Source organism: Centroberyx affinis, unplaced genomic scaffold (genome assembly GCF_046629955.1).
Source record: "Centroberyx affinis isolate AG114_WGS23_722 - 3 ecotype Tasmania unplaced genomic scaffold, CSIRO-AGI_Caff_v1 ptg004288l_1, whole genome shotgun sequence".
Taxonomy (NCBI): domain Eukaryota; kingdom Metazoa; phylum Chordata; class Actinopteri; order Beryciformes; family Berycidae; genus Centroberyx; species Centroberyx affinis.
In genome coordinates this window covers 215,914-237,035 of record NW_027282008.1, presented here as the reverse complement: position 1 = coordinate 237,035, position 21,122 = coordinate 215,914, and the positions used below count along the sequence as shown (strand labels likewise).

Below are 21,122 nucleotides of genomic sequence, written 5' to 3'. Positions count from 1 at the left end.
CACTGGCTCCCAATACAGCACCGAATCCACTTCAAGATCCTCTTCATCACATACAAAGCTCTCAATAATCTTGCCCCCTCATACCTGACAAACCTTCTCCATCGCCACTCCCCCACTCGCCACCTCAGATCAGCTGATGCCAACCTCCTGACCCCCATCACCAGGACCAGGCACCGCACCTTGGGGGACAGAGCACCCTCTGGAACTCCCTCCCTTCACACATCAGAAACTCGGACTCACTCCCTTCATTCAAAAATAAACTCAAAACCCACCTTTTCAAAAAGGCCTACAATATCTGACTCCCATTGCCTCTCCAGAACTGAAATGCACTCTTGTCATTTTTACCATTTTCATTTATCATCATCACTTTGTATCAATGTTTTTTTTTTTATTATTTTATATTTATTTTACTTTCCCCTAGCTGTTGTAAAGTGTCTTTGAGTACTATATAAAGTGCTTACAAATAAAATGTATTATTATCATTATTATTATTGTGTATGTGTGTGTGTGTGTGTCGGAGCAAATATCCCATTTCACTTTGCTAGGAGTGGTAGTAGAAAAAATTGTATGTACTACTTGTGTGTACACTTGTGTGTCCCGACTGCCCATGCCATCAACATTTAAGTGTGTGTGTGTGTGTGTGTGTGTGTCAGGCCTTCTCTAGGTCAGTAGATCTCTAAGTGTATCCAACAGTAGTGAATTCTCCAGGGTGGCCTCTCTGGATGCCTGTGTGTGCATGTTGGTGAGTGGTGTATGTGTGAGTGTGTGATCATGCTCGACAGCACATATATAGGCCCAACGTGTGCATACTAATGCTTGTGTGTGTGTTGTGGGGGTGCATCCTGAGCGATGAGGGGCTACATTGGGGAGCTGCAGCCTCAGCATAGTTTACCAGTGGAGGGGATCCATCATCCACGACAGCCCAGGAACGGTGTGGCTGCCAACCTACATGTACAGACATACATACAGGCACACACACACACACACACACACACACACACACCTCCATGTATGAATCATTGCAGGCTTGTTTATAAGCCACCCCCTGCCTACTCTCGCAAGGCCGCTGTAATCAATCCTGCTGTGTAAGAGCAGGCCGGTCCGAATTCACAGCACTCTGTCCTCAGCGGGCCCCCCCACTCCGCACTTTGCCCTCTGTACCGAGCCGTCTGTCTGACTGCCACAGAGGATGACCAGCTACTGTGGTGTGATCACACCCTTTCATTTGCACCCTACGCCCAGAAGCATCTTAGACACGTTGTAAGCGAACAACATGTGACCTGACTGAAGCACTGAGATTCTCCAGGGGAAACCCAGCCCCGCATGTTTGACAGGTTTCGTTTGCTGTTCCATGGACACTCACAGATAACAAATACATGGACATTAAGGACTGTCTCTGAAGATGTGGAATGGGGGTAAAATTATGCAATGCACCAAAACGCACTAATCAATACTGTATAAAGAACATAATTATCAGGCTGATTGAAATTCTGGCATTTTAATCAGAAGTAGTGATATCCAACGCCTTCGAAATGCACAAGATGCAGCAAAAAAAATGTAGACTGTTCTGGAATTCACTATTCCTAAACATTTGCAACTGTCCAATGAAACAGGCTAACGCACATGTAATGCACATTTGTTTGCAAACTACATTCTGTGACCTTGTAAAAACTATCTTGGCTGCAACAAATCAGAGCAAGAATGGGTTTGCCAACAAACAATAAACACCAATAACTCTCCAGCAGATCATCGACTTGTACACCAACATCTGTCTGAATTGTAGTAACGAGGTCTGATTGTCTTTGTGTTATGAATCTAAACAACTTGTTCATAGCTTGTTTGTCACTGGAGGCCACAGAGACATTCACATTCACATCAGAGGTGTTGTAGGGGGATATATCAGTCCACACAGGCAGTAGAGGTTTTTCAAAAACCTGTAGATGTGCCCCCCTCCGCATCGCCCTGGACACACAGGTAACAACTGTGAGAGGACGGAGATAATATTGATAAGCTGTGGTGAAATGGGAATCATTTAGCCTCTGCAACCTAATTATTCTCCATCAGATGAAATATCCGAGAGAGAGGCTCTGGTGGCTGTTTGTGGCCATATGGCTCTGGTGTGTAGAGCGACAACAACATGGCACATTGTACACACAGCAATGACTTGAAATGCTTCACACTGGAGGTCAAAGGATAAAATGTATTCTGAATACGGTGAGTAGAACTGTATCATGGCACACAGGATTCATGCTGACAAGTCTAAACACTGTGAAGCTAAATTGAGCTAAATCTTACTCAGATTTTTTGTTCCTGTCCAAATCCAGACCAAGAAAGCAATCAAAATGATCATATCCAAATCCAACAATTATGCGTGTGCTTCACTACAGTCAAGTTTATTACAAAAGATGCTAAATTTCACTCAAAGCAAATGAGTGATCTAGCTTTGTTCTGGAAAATTAACTGTAAAAATCATCTCAGAAGTAGCATTTTCCCCAAAGGAAATGATTCAGGAAACATTGAAATCCATCTTGAGGATTTAATAAAAAAAACCATAACAGACTATCCTAGAAGGTATCACCTGATATTCCCAAGATTTTTTAAGGCAAGCTTAACCATTGGCAGCGGGGTAAGGTATAGCTATTTTTGATAGAAATATACTTTCAAAAATGTCTACAAAAGGTGAAAAACAGGGGTCATCTTTATTTTTATAATAAATATAGACTTTCTCAAGAATTAACAATTACATTGGACTTGTATCATACAAACAAGGACCTAAGAGAGCTCTGGTGGACCAAAACACCACCAAAATCCAAGATGGCGTCCCCACACAGAGAGAGAGAGAGAGAGAGAGAGAGAGAGAGAGAGAGAGAGAGAGAGAGAGAGAGAGAGAGAGAGAGAGAGAGAGAGAGAGAATGAGGGATTGATGGAGAGGAAGGTGGCAGCGAAGTCTGTGATTCTACTTCCATGATTCTGCAAATCATATTTCCTCATCATCTAAATCAGAAGTTAACCGAAGGGCTGAACCTTGGATCGTTCCTTCAAGGTGAATAAAAAGGGGGGAAAAGGGAGGAAAAGGGAGGGCAAGGAATCGAGGTAAAACCTTTGATTTTCATCTCTTGTGTAACACGATAACGTCAGCTGAACCCTGAACCGCACAGGTAGCCCAAACGGACAGGTATACAGCCGGCGTGGAAGGTACTGTGGATAGGATGAGGGCTCTTAGTAGTCTACCGCCCCCTAGTGTCCGCCAGAGGAATGACCGGGATATCCAGATTGAGGGAATAGTAGCATCCTCTCTATCCGTGTTTGTCAGTCCAGTCTGCAGGGACTTCCAAAGAAAAGAGGAGCTTGTAGTGATCTAACCCAAAGCCAGAGTAGCAAAAAAAGAGACAGTTGAGCAGCTGGCGTTTAGCAGCACTACTCCACGATGTTTCTGCAGCGAGTGAGTCCGTGTCCCACTTGTCCGTCCTTCATCCTCCACATGCCTTCCTCGTCTCCCCGTCTTCCCAGCCAGCTCCAGGGAAGTGCATGTATGTGCTCTCCCTGGGTGTGTATGTGCACGTGTTGGGCTGTGTGTGTGTGTGTGTGTGTGTGTGTCAAGAGTCTTAGAGGATCTGTTCAGTGCTAGAGGCAGAGATGTCCAGTAGTCTCCAGGCAGCATAGGGGTTGAGCTCCTCCTGGTCTCGACACAGCGCCCACACGTACATCATCCTCAGCACTTTGTCCTGGGGGAAGAAACGGATGATCACTCTTTTATTTAGCTGTTCAATTAAATCAGTATAAACAGGGAAGGCAAATACTTGTCCCACACTTGTAAATTCCCATCCCACCGAAGTGATTTTAGATTGTCTATGAACTAAATTTAAACATCTACATTGTGTTTTTGTTAGCCTGATGTAAGCCATGTCGAGGTTTACATATTTGGCTGTCACAAACTGCCAACAGACCGGTAAACTGGTCAGAATTAATAACTTTGTAATTCTAACCATAGTTCCCACACTCACTTGGACATAAAATTCAAGGACTTTTCCACCACTTTTAAGGTCTTGTTTGGTGAAATTCAAGGGCTCAAAATTGGTACGTCATTGGTCAAATTAGACATCATAGAGCCCTATTTTTTTTTTACTCATGATCTTGTCAATAAATCCCAGTGAAATCATTCATTTTAAAATTGCTCCTATATCAAAGCAAATATCCATCATGTGGTTTTCTGAAGAAAGTTAGTATTGATCCTAGGACAGAGAGCAGTTATATTGCTGAGGCATATTGAGGAATTTTGGTGCTACATTATAATAAAAAAAATCAAGTACTTTCAAGGTATCCTTTTGTTTTCTAACACTTTTAAGGCCTTGTTTTATTTTTCTCATATCCACAAACTTTCAAGGATTTTCAAGGCCCATGTAGAACCCTGTCTACTTAATCAATATAGACAGTGAAGGGAAATGCTTGCCCCACACTTGTAAATTCCATCCAACCCACATAATTTTAGATTGTCTATGAACCAAAACTTATATTTCTAAACATCTCTATTGTGTTTTGGTTAACCTGGTGTAAGCCATGTCGAGTTGTGCACACAGTGTATGTACATATTTGGCTGTGTCAAGCCTGTCTACAGACTGTGAACGAGTACCAATTAATACCTCTGCGATTCCTCAACCATACAGAGCGACTACTTGTATTGTTATGGAGTCAGCTGTACCCAGAAGGGCCATCTGTATCTATAACAGAGAAAGTTTTAAAAGGGGGAAATGATTTATGAGCCTGCGGCCAGACGAGGAGTAACAGAGAGGAGCTGGGCGTAGTCTGTGGTTGGATGTCCAGACATTGGGATTCAGCCCATAAAACACAGAAGAACAGTACATCCACCAATAATCCCCTGGCAGTACTCTTTCACTCTGAGCACTGGGCAGGTGCCAGCTGCATGGTGCTGAGTGGATACCTTGACCCCTTCACCAATCACAGGTGTCCCTGAGGTGCCTTGGGTGGACAATAAGGCAGATTTATAGCTCATAAAGCTTTTATCCGGACCCCGATTCATAATGTTTAAAAAGAGCCATGGCCAAATAGTTAAAAATGGCTCCATCGTCTCGTAACCTTCTCCTGGTGCCTAATTTATAAGAAGTTCTTACACTGACATTTTGTGCTTACGACCAAATGCGAGCCAAAATTGTGATTTACAGAAAATGATCTTGATGTCAAAAATCAGTGGGTTACACAAATTAACTGTGATAAATCAACAGCTTTCCAAAGCACAAATGCTATAGAGTTTACATTTGTTGCGTTTGGTCATGTTGTTAAAATTGATCGTATGACAGACTCTAGGAAAAAGCCAAAGAACATGTTTTGAGGGAATAAACTTTGTGGGACTGGGTACAGTATAATGGGAACAGAGAGATATGGAGGAGGAGAAAAGATAATGTGAACAGGAGTAGATGATGTGTTTATGTAATCACAGGTGTGTGTGTGTGTGTGTGTGTGTGTGTGTGTGTCTGTGTGACTTACAGGGTCTCCCTCCACTACCTCTCCCTTGGTGTTGCGGATCACCATGACCAGCTGAGCCTGGAAGGTGATGATCAGCACGGGACCCTGCTCCATCATCTTCCCCATGGCCAGCTGGGCAGAAGAAACACACACGCTGTACTGAATCAACTGAACTAACTAGATAATACATAGAATTCAGATATTACAGAGGTTTATCAAGGCTCAAAGGTATTTTAAGATAGAAAAAGGATGGTCTACAGAGATACTATCACTGCAGGGACTCAAGTAGGGTCTGACATTAGCCTAATGTCAGAAACACATAGCAGGTGTGAGGCCACTAAAAAGAAAAAATAAAGACAAAAAACATCCACTGTATAAGTGAGCAAGTTTTAAATTAAAACTCTAAATGTGCTCACTCCTTACCTGATTCTGTACAAGAAGTAGCACTGAAAACGGGTAAGGTGACACATTTCTATGAAAAATGCATATTAATTAACTTGGCTGGTAAAAATTAGTCCTGGCAGGTACATTGTTTTAGTTTGCCAGCCCTTGGCGGGTTTAATTTCAGACACTAGACTTTGCACTTGCATTTTGAATGTGAATACACATTTACACACCTAAAACTGCACACTAGTGAAATACTGAGCTTTAACAAAAACAGGGAGTGTTGTGAATAGCCAATACTCAGAGCTGGGAAAGGATGGTCTCTCGAGATTAAGAATCTAGTTTAGTCTAGCCCGGAGTAACTTACATCAATATTGTCAATGTCCAAGATCTTAGAGTGGAACTGAAGCCCCATGGCCTTGGCTTGCTGGATTGGGTGTGCCAACTGGCTGTATGTCTACACACCCAAAGGAGAGAAAAAGAAGGTTGTAATTAATAATGGCACGAAAAACTGTCTGTCTGAGAAGAATATATGCACCATTGTACTCCAAGATATAACAGCACTGTCTATCTACCATCTTTGCAAGTCAATATCAAAGGAAGCCTGTCTGTCTTTCTACGCTGTGGGACAGAGTCGGGGTGAGAGGTCATACCGCTTCATAGCACCAGTCCTTCAGTACCTCCAGCTCCCCTCTGATCATGGCCTGCAGACACACAGAACATACAGCAGCTTTAAAAGAAGGAAGGGAGGAGAGAGCGCTACTGGGATACACTTGAAATAAAATCTTCACAAAAAGAAAATGCCTTTAGTTATCATACAATCCCTAGTTATCTCGTTTTGGGGGTTTTCACACCAGTTTAGGTTTTTATTTGGATCCACATTAACTGGCACAGCAGGGGCAGCTAGTCTTCTTATATACAAATATACACCAGTAACAATGAGACATAATGATCCAAACTTACAGTCGTTTGGTGTGTGGATTAATTAATTCATTCATTTATGTCTATTTATTTATCATTCTCTTCATTGATTGACTACACAATCGACCACAATACAATCACATAAAAAATAATATCTCCTGCCGCGGTCTTGAAAAGGATTTGACTCGCTCTGGCCTTAGTCATGGTCTCAACCACTTTAGGCCTTAAGCTTCTCTCAGACTAAATGAATTAACCGTTAAACTGATGTTAGCACAAGAGGAGCCAGCAGTCTGACGTACCTCCAGTATGTTGGGGATGATGTCTCGTTCACACTGCTTCAGGAAGGAATCCTTGTCAAAAGACGGGTCCGCCTTCAGAATCTCTGTCAGGACCTCAGACATCTCCGTCTTAGAGAAGAGTCCGCCTGATCACACATAACACACAGGGAGATGAACCACACACACATGAAGACAAACACAGGGTATCTGTAGCTTACAGAAAGGCACATTTAAGACATTTTTTAAAATGCTACCTGGAATTTAATTTAAGACCAAATTAACAGCCAAAATAAAGATACAGAAAGCTGACAAAAACAACCTATTTCTGACTGAACAAAGCTAATGAATGTTTTGAAACTATAAATGGACAGTATAAGAAAAAGGACACTAGAAATTAATAGTTCAACTCTTAACTCAATGAGATATCACCAAATATGAAGAATCTGTCAATACCTCTAATTTAATATTTGCATCAAAATCAAACTTTAAATTACTTATATTTTTATTCAATTTAATTAACAAATAAAGCTGTCATCACATTTTGAAAAAGTGAGACCTAAAAACTATATTTAAGATATTTTAATACTTAAATTTAAATTTAGATAATTCAATTTTTTTTGAGATTTTAAAGTACCCATGGACACCCTGAAGCTCACATAACAGGTGTATCTTCTCTGTTATGGCTTGTGTTAGCACTTCTCAGTGAGGTTCACACAGACAGTTGGCGAGCTGAGGTCTCTTACCTATGACGTCGGTCATCTTGTCAGTGACGGCACGCGACGCTCTGATGAAGGCGTTGTCGCTCTCATCGTACTTCATCTTCATCTCAAAGAATCCTGAGGAGGCAGAGACCGAGACAGAGAGACAGACGGAAACAGTCAGGCATTAAGCTGACACATAATTCTACACAATTCTATACAATTTAGGTGAACGGGCTGAACGTTGAGGCTCAGCAAAAGGCTTCTTTGCATCTCTCCTGGGTGATGGATGAATCACACTACATTTCTGATATATGTCCTCATAAATAAACATAAACACATACACTCTCGTCTCTCCACACACACACACACACACACACACACACACACACACACACACACACACACACACACACACACACACACACACACACACACACACAACTGGGGAAGCACTGGAACTATTATGTACTTAGCGTAAGAGTAAGTGCTGATGCTGCTACAACACAACAGTCATGGAACTGTATACAGCCGTAAATCTGTTGACTTTGCGCAATGTCATAACTATAACACAGGTAATTTTTTTCACCTGTCCTAACATGATTAATCGTCAACACCGTTTCCCTAAGTAATGCATAATTGCTTGCCGTGCTACCCTGCATAATACCTCAGCAGTGTCGAACCACCCACCAAATCAGCGTGGTAATATGAATTTCTAAGGCCCCTGGTTTAAAGCAGACCCTCCTCCTCAGTCCCAGGGGAAGCCCTCTAGCTGCCTCTTTTTAGCAAACACTCATTAGGAGAGTCTCATAAGCTCCAAGGTTTACAGGTCTTTAATTGAAAAAGGGCGGTGTTTTCCACCCAGACATGGGCAAAAATCTATCTTAAGAGTTCAATCATTTGGACAGCTTTGCTTGAGTTTAGCTCAATTTATCTTGCCAGACCCTTGCAAAAGCCTCAGAAATAGTGGCATCACTTGCAGGATGAGCTAAATCAAGCCCTCCTCAGGTTTTCCCCCCACATTCTTGCTGTCTATTAAACTCGGCCGACTATGTTGTTCAAGTTTGTCACACCTAGGCAACTAAGTACAGGGGCTTCCCCATTTGGCATATGGCTGCTCTGTCCCCACACAAAACGGCAGAATTAAAGCCTTTGATTTACACTAGCCGAGTTTGACTCTGAATCACTTACATGCAGGGGACAGCTGTATCTATTGGTCAAATCAATAAGAGCAGTATGAGTACTATTATGTACATATGACTGGAAATCCCCTGCAGTGGAATAACAAGGAAATGTCTCTGAATCAAACTTGAAATGCTTCACAAATATGACCATGAGTAAACAGCCAAGGATGCAAACAAAGACAGACAGACAGACAGAAACAGTCCATTAGTCCTTACTGTTGAAGACCACATTGTTGTCTTTGAAGTCCTTCCACTGCTGGTACCATTTCGAGTCCTTGTGGAGCACCACGCCCATCGCTTCCCTGGAGAACACACACAGTACAGCTCACACAGCAGGCCAAGGAATACAGGGTTTCACTGTTGACGTGCATGTTGCATCACTGCCATTGAACTTCACATTTAAACGCATTAACCCGGAAAGACAAACATGCTCTTATAACAAAAACATTCACGGTTTGCCTGTCTACTTTAACTGTGATGTCACACCGATGTATAGTTCAACAGAGAAATACTGTAATCTGGAGGTGGGGGTGAAGATTAGAGCTGCAACATTTAATCGATTAGTTGTCAACTATTAAATTAATTGCCAACTATTTTGATAATCGATGAATCGGTTTGAGTAATTTTTTAAGAAAAATAAGTCAAAATTCTCTGATTCCAGCTTCTTAAATGTGAATATTTTCTGGTTTCTTTACTCCTCTATGACAGTAAACTGAATATATTTGGGTTGTGGACAAAACAAGACATTTGAGGACGTCATCTTGGGCTTTGGGAAACACTGATCAACATTTTTCACCATTTTCAGACATTTTATAGACCAAACAACTAATCAATTAATTGAGAAAATAATCGACAGATTAATCGACAATGAAAATAATCGTTAGTTGCAGCCCTAGGGGAGATTAGAACATAAAAAATGTCCTGATTCAGAAATGATATTACTGAAATAACACAAATCTCAACTGGACTTTTAATTAATGACAAATGTTTAACTATAAAAGCCAGTCTCTCATTAACTGTATGCTGTCTGTTTTGTGCATGCGTTTTAGAGGATTTTTGGGTCGATGAGAAGCTTGTGACTAAGAATTAATACAGATGGCAAATAAACTAAACTTGTATCTGGTAAAATAAAATTATGTCCAAGGCCATAAGAACAGCACTTGGGATTTCTTAATCTGAGAGGCGTTCCCCTCTCAGTGTCAGGGAAAAGCAGAGGCTGCTCACATACTCGTTGGCTTCGAAGACCTTGCTGTCATCCGCCGCACCCTTGGAGGAGAACTCACTCCTCTTCCTCAGTCTGCTGGGGGGCCGATAGGGGCCAGTGTGGCCCAGGTCATCAATCTCTTTCTTTACACTCTCCATGCCCTGAAAGCAGACAAATAGGCAGCAGACTCAGAAACCACAAAGAGGTTCCAGTATTCGGGGATGTCATTTTTCAGGATGTCTATTTCTATTTCACTCTCATTCATTTCTAGTGGTAGATTACAATTTCCCCGTCTTTTTCCTGTACCCGGAGTATTAGTTATGAATGTAATGCGTTCTAGGTCAAACTCAGAAAAATCTGAATACGCATGTTGAGTAAAGGAAATGTTATCAATATCCACATAAAAGGTATTTATTGTCTTATTCATGCTAAACTCAAGTACTGGACCTATTTTCCCAGCAATGCAATAGAGATAGCAGGTTACAGATTGGTAATAAAATGAAATATCATTTAACAGTGGGTATAGCATTGGCAAAAGTATCATTAAGGGATAGATGGCTTTCATGCCAAAATAAGGAGCAAACTAAAATCTAGTTATTTTCCATGGACTATTCATTTATTGTTTCACCCATTTGTTTTTTCATGTCCTGCCCTTTGAGGTGTTGCCTTACCACATCCATATAGATTCTGTTTTTTAATGTGCAAGTTTACCTGTCATTTTAGATATATAAAAAAAAACCAAAACGCTGAGTCCCATTTCACTTTTCGTAAGCATGGAAACAGATCTACACCACAGTAAAAACAGTGGCTCCCTACCTGTGATATTGCTCTGAATGCCCCGGTCTTCCCCAACATCTCTCCACTCTTGGACACAGACTCTGCTGAGCTCTTGGCTGTTTTGGCTGCTTCCTCCACGCCTTCCTTGATCTTCTTCCCAATGTCTGTACGAGTGACCTCCTCAAGCCCCTGCACGCACACACACACACACACACACACCAATGAACTAGAAGCACGTAAGGGTGGATAGATAAACTTGGATAAATGGAAAGATGTAAATCCGGAATATCTTATGACAATGAAAAGACTGGCTGCATATGGCTATATTATTTAGCTGCCTATAATATTTTACCTCTTTAACCGTCTCTGAGAGGGTCCCCAACTTCTTCTTCAGAACTTCAGACGTCTTCGCAGTTTCAGACTCTATAGTTTTCTGGGAGAAAGACAAATAAATAAATAATAATAAATAATAGACAAATTAGCTTTTAGACCTAATGCCATTTTTTTTTAAAATCAGTGATTCCTAGAAAGGCTGTGAAATCTGGTAAAATACTAACATATTTCCTCCGAGCTTGCTTCAGTGCGTCTGATTCCTCTAGTTTTTTGGCCTCTTCCCGGAACTTCTTGATGTTCTCCTTCATCTCCTTGTTCTTGTTCAGCTCCTGCTTCAGGCTGTCCAGAAACTCACCCAGGAAACCCTTTCTGCCTCCGCCTCCCCCTCCTGACGAATACCTCACCTACAGAAATGGGTGATTAAGGCACAACATAGCTATGAAGTAGAATGGACACACAGGGCGCCTTCACACCAAGCATATTTGGAGCGGTTCAATCATTTGGGTTAGAACAGTGCATTTCAAACTAGGGTAGCACCAAATAACCACACCAAGTCCATGTGAACGGTGGTGCAGTTTGCTTCAGTTAGGGGTGAGAATGTAATCTGAACCAACTACAAGACATAACACCAAAAAGCAAGGTTTTATTTAATATTTCTTAATGTGTTCTTATAGCTAGTATGAAACCAGAGATGGTAAAGTACGACAAAGAGCACAAACAAGACCATGTTTATCTGAAGTTAGAGGGACTGGAATCAGATTTGTTTTGATTCCCCTCCATTTCCAGATCACCCAAAACTCTGTCCAATAGACAAGCTACTTGTGAGTCCATGTGACTTTTGTTTACAAGCCGTGGTTTGCTTGTAATTGGGCAGTGTGAATCTAAACTAATCAAATACAAAGATGTAACAAAGTAAACTTTTCCACTATTGCTTGTATGAAACTGTAGGTGATCACACCCTTACTATTCATCCAGTGCAGATGAAGTAGGTAGGTCCCAAAAGCATTATTGAGTGCAATTATATTATTTCCCAAAGCAAGTATTATAAAACAACAATGATTACACTCATAGGATGTGGCAGATCGGCCTCCAAACTGCAGTTTGGGAATATGCAAAGGGAGAGCAAAGTGTATGTAAGTGTGAATGAGGTAATCAACGAATACCTGTGGAGAGCTTGTGAGGGAGCCACATATCCTGTAGACATGAGGTCTGTTGTGAAGGAGCAGGTAGCAGGGACTGGATGCCAGCAAGCCTCTTCTGATACATAACTGGAGAAAGAGACAAGTTCAGCCTCAGTCAACTTCTGAAGGCAGTTTAACACATCATCCAGGTACTGTTTAGCAAACACAGTAGGCCAGCGGGCTTCTGGAGACAAACATTTGACAGTTTAATAATTTATGCGTGCAGCGCTACTTTATTTATATGTAACCTCAGAAAAAAATTAAAGGAATTACATGGCACGTCAGCCAGGTTGGTAGTCGGACTCATTAGTCGGCGTACAACACAGCATGAAGAATCAATATTCACTGAAATGCTGTTCATCATTTACAACGCATTACGATAACTCAGGGCATATAGCTGGGTTAATATAATACTTTGGACAGTTAGATTTGTACTGCTTGTCATAGATCAGGCCCAAACACCGGCTGGTGCTTCTTTCCATTCAGAGCTTAGCTAGCTAACGCTACGTTAGCATCCCAGTCAGAAAAAGGCTCTTAATATATGCAAACAGTGGAAAAGTGGACTGTTCACATATAATGCCACAATATTTTTTGCCACCATTACAACAAACGCGTAATTATTTATATTTGTTTTAACAGAATACGCCTTAAACCGCGTTTAATGACAACTCACCTGGTAACACTGACACAAGGAGGCCGCCATCTTGATTGTATTTGCCTGTGACCTTTTCCGGTGATGACCTTCGACGTACATGTGGGAGGGTCTTGATAATTAAATGCATAGCGTGTACATTTTACCAATGTGCTCAAGTTGATGAATCTGTCACTTCTGGTGATACAGTAGGCTACATATTGTTCAGTGTGCATGATCCTACAGTAGCATCAGTCACTGAAATCAGCAAAACGTCTTATTCAAAATGAATGACTGGTCTCAAACTATTACATGACCAGCAATCACACAAAAGCTTCAAATGCTAAACTGTAAGCTTATGTCTTGAAAGATAAATTCATCAGTGGCCCGTCCACTATATTCATATGCAAGATACACACACACAAAAAAAAACCCAGAAACCAAGCATTTCCAAATGTAGAGGTTTATTTATCAAAACACCTTATAGAACAAAGGCAATGACAGGTGAAGCATGACAAATAGAAGAAAAAAAAATTAAAATTTTGGTCACTAAAAAAAGTAGAATTTGAGCAACAACTAAAATAACAAATCTTAACTGTCACAAATGCCTAACAAACCAAGAAAAAAAATATATGTTGAAAGGTCATTCAGATGATAAAGGGCGTGTGGATATCAGGGTCATTATGAATGTTGAATGTAAGAGACAAATAACTTATGCGTTCCTATCAATCCTAACATCGATCTCTCTTCCATTCAGCCGGTAGCCGTTCATGCTCCGGCAGGCGCGCTCGGCGGTCTCGGGGCTGTCGAAGCGGACCACACCACAGCCCTTGGACTTGCCATTCTCCATCTTAATATCAGCATACTGAACCATGCCTGCAGAGGAAGACAAAAGCAAGGATGTTAGGAGTCATCTTCAAAATATTTTAGCAGATTCCATTTATTCTTGTGGGTTCTGTTAACACCAAAACAAAGAACAGGGAGTAATGACTATTCTTACCGCATGTATTGAAGGTATCCTTCAGCATCTTCCAGGTGAAGTCAAACGGCAGCTGAAAGACAAAATTATTTTATTTTTATTTCAATTTAAATCATATATATGAGGTGGTATCAATCAAATGGATCATGCCTAACTATATTGTAGATCAAACACTCACATTTCTGACAAAGATCTGGCATCCCTTCCTGGCATTGCCACCTCCAGCTCCAGGACCTCCAGCTCCGGATCCTCCGAAGGAATTGCCACCGAAGCCTCCGCGATCCAGGTCGGCAGGGCGATCAAACTGGCCTCCGACTCCGCCGGCTCCCATCCGGTCCATGCTCGAGCCCATGCGGTCGAGGCCTCCGGCGGGGAAGCGGTCGAGACCCCCGGCAGATCCCATGCGATCAAAGTTGCTGGCCATTCTGTCGAGCCCCGCGTTGCCCATGCGATCCATGCCCATCGGGGAGCCGAAGTCCAGGCCGGCACTCATGCGTTCCAAGCTGGACGGGCCTAGGCGGTCAAACCCAGCTGGGCCGAGGCGGTCCATGCTGGAGCCCATACGGTCCAGGCCAGAGCCGAGCCTGTCCATACTGGGCCCCAGCCGGTCCAGCCCCGAGCCCATCCGGTCAAAGCCAGAACCCAGCCTGTCCAGCTCAGACACGCGGTCCATCCTCTCCATGCCAATCCGGTCCATCCCTGCCAAGCGGTCCATGCTGGCTCCCAGGCGGTCCATTCCCGAACTCATGCGATCCATACCCAGGGAGTTTCCTATGAGATTGTTTGAGGAAACAAAAAAACAAAGATACACATACAAAAAAAATTAAAATCAAGAGTCTAAGTTGTCATGAGCATCAAACCTTATTTGAGACATGACAGGTGAATTTTTAACAGAATCCTGAAAATACTAACCCATTCCTCTTTCAAAGGAGTCTCCAAAATTATTGCGAGACATGCCCATTTCATTTCGCCCAAACTCCCTGTCAAAAGCACCACCAATCCCACGGTCCATCTCTGACAACGCAAGAGATGAAACCATTAGAAAAGTCCAGCAAAACGTGAAAATGCTCCACGCTCGCTTTGGAATGCTCAACCAGTCACAAAAGTGTGTCCTTACCGTTCATTCTGCCCATTCCAGAGGGGCCAAAACGATCCATGTTGTTCATTCCTCCAAAGTTGTCCATTCCTAGCACAGAGTAAAGAGTAAGTCTCAACAGAGGCCACAGACAGAAATTAATGGCACCAGAGATAGTACAGAAAATCATACATACCTCCCATACGGCCTCCCATGCCACCAAAGCCCATTCCGTCCATTCCTACAAGTGAAAGAGTGATGAGTCAGTTAACTTCTGGTGTCTTTAATTCCTGGGGTTGGGGGGGGGGGGGGGGGGGGGGGGGGGGGGGACTAGAGGGGAAAAAACAAACACTAGAGCAACAGTTACCTCCAGGGCCCATGTTGCCCATCCCAGCTCCTCCTCCTCCACCACCACCTCCAGCACCTCCTCTGTTGAGTTGGGTAGCATCAATGGGCTGGCCACCAGGCCCCAGACCCAGACCAATACCACTCAGGCCACCTGGGCAGAGAAAACAGGTATATAAAGGTCCTTTCAATTAATCAAAATAGAAAATTACTTGTGCCATTTCCAGATGCATTTTTTGTTGGAGATTTTGATCCTAATGAAGCATGGCAGGTTTCCTACTTACGTGGAAGAGCAGCAGGTCTGTCAGGTGGTCCAAAATCTCCTTTGGGCAGAGACTTCTCATCCTGAAATGACACATAAATCATTCAAACAACACCCTCAGGTCATGATGTCAATACAGTATAATGTACAGTATCTTTTATGTACAGTAATGTTTAGGAAACTTACCAGTTTGACATGCATGACCCTGTTGAACAACAGCTGCCCGTTCAGCATAGCTGGTAACAGTTAAGGAAAAGCGTACCAGAGACATTTTGAAAGGATCTAATTATACTGAATCAATCTTCCATACATACAGTTAAAAATACATCCGCCAACATTTGAAAGGATACAGACAGCTTGGACTGCTTCAATGGGCATATCGAATGTGACTGTGCCCATGCCTCTGCTCTTCCCATCTTTGTCCTCCAGGATGTCGGCCCGCACCACCATGCCTGCCATGCCAAACACCTCTTTCAGCTTCTTCCAGCCCACCTTGTAGTCCAGCTGTAGCCACAAGGCAAGTTTGGAGAAATGGTTAATTTATATCCACAATATCACACGCAAGGCTGGAAGCTAGACCAGCCAGATACAAAACTAAGATTGCCTAGCATCTTATATACAAATAAAAATCTACCTGGATCATTCAAGCAAAAAAAAATCAATATGCAAAATTTAAGGGCCCTCACATTAGCCACGAAGACAGTGCTGCCAATCTTGCCAGCCTGCAGACCATGGATGATCTCGTTGGGGATGTTGGGGTTGTTCATCAGGCTGGGAGGAATATTGACCATTTGAGGGCCACCGGGTCCGGGGCCCATGCGGTCCATGTTCATGCGATCCATGTTCATGCCACCCATGCGGTCCATGCCACCCATACCTCCCATACCCCCCATGCCTCCATGGCCCCCAGGAGGGCCTCCGCCACCTCCGCCCTGGGCCTTGTGGACTTCCCTCTGGGCAATCACACCATCAGGGTCCTGAGGAAAGACATGGAACAATGACTTGAGAAAAATTCACAGCTAACACTTTTGAACAAAACTCAAGAATCATGGGCAAAATTCATAATGGGCACCCAGTGGTTTCACAAGTCACTACTTCTTGCTGCAGCCTACCTCTTTGACTTTCAGGGGCCGTCCATTGAGGTTGTGCTTGTTGACCTTCTCCACTGCCTTCTTCATTAGCTCTTCAGTCCTAAACTCAACAACACTGGGAAAGAAAGAAATATCCACTGAGAATATGCAACTTATAAATCAATTGCCAGATTTGACATGAGTGCTCCCTACATAAATCTTTTTTTAACCTTAACACTGGCCGTACGTGTACCTAAACAGTAAATTGGAACATGATTACAAGCATCTCCATCATTTCATCAATCTGAGAGGCATTGACAGAAACTCTTCATTGGGTGTGAAGACAAGTGGAAAAAGGCTACTTACGCACAACCCTTTGTTGATTGAAGACAACACAACAGCCCGGACCGAAGGAGTACAGAAAGATTATTAAAATTAGTAAAAGCCATGGTTATAAAAAGATGGATATTTTAATTGGCACAAAGAGTTAAGAAATACAAGAAAATTTCATGCACATTCAAAAGTTCAAGATCACACAAGACTCACTTGTAAGGCCTTGGCCTCAACTCTTTACTTCTCAGTAACATTACACATCTTAAGCTCTCACATTTCTCACCACCAGACACTAACACAATGCCGACGAGTCTGGTGAATCTTAAACCTTTAAAAGATTATTTCTCAACATCCAAAGGCAGAAAATCCACAGTGAGAGGGGATTCCCCACTACAGAGATATTGGAAGTATCTATCCCAGTAAAGCAATTCTACGGAATGAGTTACAGTTATCAACCATCTAACAGCCTTGTTACAACCTCTTGCAGACTAGACCCCATTTAGACTAAGTTCATGATGAACAAATCCAACAACCAAAAGGGACATTGTCAGCTACTGCAACCCCACGGGATTGGCTACTGAGAAACCTGAAAATCCTATTATAAAAAGCATCAACCCTTGAGATGACCTCAAGTCAGTGCGACACCAAAACACACTCCTCCGGCGTGTCACCGTCTGACACACTCCATCAGGTTTCTGAATCTGAACAATCCCCCACAATGAAAGTAAAATAAAGAAACCCAGGCTGACAAACACAGGTTTGTCTACGTTTATTCATACTTTTTTTTATTTATATGTTTTTGCACTTACCCTCGATTTGCCTTCTGCGTCCATTAAGTGTTCCACGTACGTTACCTCACCCACTACAAATCAGATTCCAGAGACGACACACACCAAGGGGAGAGAAGCCGAGAGAACAATGGGGATTTAGAGCAGACACACAAGCGGGGCGGCCGGTGACAGTGAGCTCAGACTGCCAGTCCTGAGCCTTCCCCCAGCACCTCAGCATCAGCAGCAGCACAATATGGTACAGGTCTACAAAAAGCAAGCTTGTGTCTTTTAAAAACTAAAGACTTCTTAGCCTGTCCTTGTTGGAATCCCCCAAAACACCATAAGCAATAGATTGAGGACAACAACTGTTTGAATAGCTATCAGCCGTCCTATTTGGATATATTGCCGTAAAAACCACCTTCTATGTGAGGATGATTGACCAAACGGCAATTTCAAGTCAGCAAAGCCCATTCAACGCTTAAGCCCATTTCATAGCAACCCCGTTTATACTTTGCCAAATGTCGCCATTTGAAACCTCAGGCTAATGCAACAATACATTTGCACATCGGCTGCGTCTGAGACGAAACCTACACTAGAAAAATAACCATAATCTTACTGACTGCAAAAGTCTGGGGGGACAGAAACTGCAATATCTACAAACATATCTGTTCTTAGAGTGGACCTGTAACTGAAACGCACAGAATCAGAATTTTGATTCCTTGTCGACCACAGCCACGCCTTCGTCCAAAAATGTGTCGTTCAATGAATGGACATCAATGACCAAACCTCTAGAGACAAGGACAGGGCATAAGAAGCTGCTTCATTTTGTAGACCTGTACCCCAAAGAAATCCCCAACGCACATCTGTGATTGGCACAACATGGAGATCTGCTGAGAAAACATTTGCTTTGTCAAGGTCAAACCTAAAAAAAGAAAATGCAATTTAACTCCACAATCAATAATCATAAAACCAGTACTAGGTAGTCTTCCTGGAAAGGGCTTGGTAGCCTCTTTAACACATGCTTTAACTTGTTTAAAGCAGATACCAATTTGGTGCATTTCTTCTGATACACCGAAAGTTTTCCAAATCCACGTAACTAAGCAACTACTTTCACATATGTCTGAATAACAGAGCATATTTTAAAGTCTATATTATAGTAACTGGATAGGGAGATCTAGGCTAATCCGTGCTGAAATTCAAAAATGTTGCATGACAAAAATATCACTCTTCATTTGACATATCTCCAAAATTATTATCAATGATGATTTTACCATTAATGGCATATTGCACCTGAGAGCAAGTCATTCCTTGTCTCTGGGCAAAATCATTACACTATGGCAATGTATATTCTTTCATGCATTTCAAGAGAAAAATGCAGCTCATTACGCCTTTCGGGGTCCCAAGCCATTGAATTCTCACATTAATGACACAGCTTTACAAATGTACAACCTCAACTTCATAAGAACCACATGGGCTTTGGTATTCTCATTGGGGAATGACTGTTCTGATGAAATCCATGTTCACAGCACTTCTGCAAAATCTGCAGCTCGGTTAGTTGACCGGACACATGCCTCTTCGTTAAAAAAGGACCTCTCCCAATCCTTTTATACCAACTAACTCCCATACAAGAGCTCAAGTCACATTGTACAATTTGAGTCCCTGAACAAATTCCCAAAAGCCCTTCAAAGCCACAGTGGTCAATCAAAATGACCCTGGAAGCTGCATCTTTTGTCATGGCCCAAGTTGTGCAATGAGTCCATCTCTTATCTGGACACCTTACCTTTTTCTTTCATCAGGTCTTTCAGTGCTTGCCATTTCACATCATATGGGATGTTGCTGACAAAAACACGGTATCTCTTGTTCACGTTCCCATAGGGTTCAAAGCGCCCGCCACCACCTCTCTTCTGAGGCCTCTCCTTTCTGCTCGGCGTGGATTCATGCTTGGCTTTTCCATTCACCTCTCTGTGCAAAAAGATCAGTTCATTTAGTTGATGCTAGCTGATGCAAAATGTTTCGTAGCTACGGTGATTGCATTTTACATTGCTGCTGCATTACAGCTGGACAGCTTTTCTAACTTAAACTAAAAACAAAATTCGAACAGACACATGAGCGGACCTGACTCAATTAATGTTAACCAATTTATTATTTTAACGTTAACGTTAGTAGTTTTATCACAGTTCAACTGTGACCGAATAGAAAATGAAAGGTAATGCGTAAATTAAAAGTAACAGCAGTAGCTACTGTTACTTAACACATCATTTTATTTTAGAAAATGGCTGCGCATAAGTCTTTCCAGCAAATACACGGACCCCAAACACGCGTGACCCAACGTTACCGATAATAAGAAAAATATAGTTTTCCCGATGGTATTAACACGTCATGCTAACATTATCGATATTACTCGCTCAACCCAATGCAACCGTAAGAAAGTTTTCCTCGAATCTTAAACAAAGTTAGTCATCTTCGTAGTGAACACGGCTAACTAGCTAGCAAGCGCTAACAAAGAAACCTCAGTGAATGGAGAACAGCGCCGTTACCCCTGCTGCTGCGGCGGCTGCTGCTGCGGCTGGCCTGGTTTCTCAGCGGCTACTTCGGCCTGTTCGTTCGACATCTTCTTGCGCAGTTTCTACTGTCTCGCTGAATAAATTGCGTTTGGGCAACAATCTCTTTTGATATCAACGAGAATGCAGCACCTTTAAAAATTGACCTGTGTAGGACAAATAACAGCTAACTGAATGACTTGGACCAGATCCCTTCTTCGATCCAAGCTAACGAAATGGCGGCGAAAATGGTCTGTTACTATTTATTCACCGGCGTTGCCAAGGCGAGAGGATGCTGGGAATTTTACCACTGTAAAGCAACTGTGGATTAGTATGAACATCCGGTGTTGTTGTTTTCAAAATAAATGGAATACGCATGTTGAAAGAAATGTCATATTCATTTGAGACACGTGTATTCAATAAAAAAAAAGTGTGTGTTTTTTAAGATTTTTGAGAAAATGCTATTTTAAACGAGTCAATTCAACACTCAGGCCATATACTCGGATAACTGGGGAAAAAAACTTCAGCGCCCAATTTCCAGGCTTTTATCTTGAAGACAAAATTGCTGAACCGGAAAAGAAGTTGCTGATATATGTGGAGGCGACGGATAGACGTAGAAAAAACATAATTTTCTCCTTCAGTGGCCACTCAGGATCGTTAGTTGCCAGTTTAAAAT

At 42.3% G+C, this 21,122-nt stretch overlaps 2 protein-coding genes across 4 annotated transcripts; both read right to left on the bottom strand.

The window, feature by feature from the left end:
- Window positions 1–3,066: 3,066 nt before the first annotated feature.
- Window positions 3,067–13,144, bottom strand: timm44 (translocase of inner mitochondrial membrane 44 homolog (yeast)). Of its 2 annotated transcripts, none has more exons than XM_071543330.1 (13): window positions 13,115–13,144; window positions 12,418–12,528; window positions 11,485–11,664; window positions 11,280–11,360; window positions 10,967–11,116; window positions 10,175–10,311; window positions 9,163–9,248; window positions 7,808–7,900; window positions 7,086–7,210; window positions 6,519–6,569; window positions 6,233–6,322; window positions 5,503–5,613; window positions 3,067–3,725 (listed from the first exon to the last, which is right to left on the bottom strand). In XM_071543330.1, exons 1-13 carry the CDS (start codon window positions 13,142–13,144, stop codon window positions 3,606–3,608), a joined length of 1,365 nt encoding a protein of 454 aa, XP_071399431.1. In that variant the 3' UTR covers window positions 3,067–3,605. The 2 variants fall into 2 exon arrangements, with proteins under 2 accessions (XP_071399431.1, XP_071399430.1); XM_071543329.1 differs by having other exon boundaries at window positions 12,424–12,528.
- Window positions 13,145–13,525: 381 nt separating this feature from the next.
- Window positions 13,526–20,690, bottom strand: hnrnpm (heterogeneous nuclear ribonucleoprotein M). Of its 2 annotated transcripts, none has more exons than XM_071543331.1 (16): window positions 20,444–20,690; window positions 19,687–19,868; window positions 17,946–17,998; window positions 17,170–17,177; window positions 16,846–16,939; window positions 16,420–16,710; window positions 16,084–16,237; window positions 15,920–15,969; window positions 15,756–15,816; window positions 15,494–15,625; window positions 15,323–15,367; window positions 15,169–15,237; window positions 14,964–15,065; window positions 14,230–14,822; window positions 14,073–14,124; window positions 13,526–13,948 (listed from the first exon to the last, which is right to left on the bottom strand). In XM_071543331.1, the coding sequence occupies exons 1-16, from the start codon at window positions 20,515–20,517 to the stop codon at window positions 13,785–13,787; spliced, it is 2,124 nt and encodes a 707-aa protein (XP_071399432.1). In that variant the 5' UTR covers window positions 20,518–20,690; the 3' UTR covers window positions 13,526–13,784. The 2 variants fall into 2 exon arrangements, with proteins under 2 accessions (XP_071399432.1, XP_071399433.1); XM_071543332.1 differs by having other exon boundaries at window positions 20,471–20,690.
- Between the last annotated feature and the right edge of the window lie 432 nt (window positions 20,691–21,122).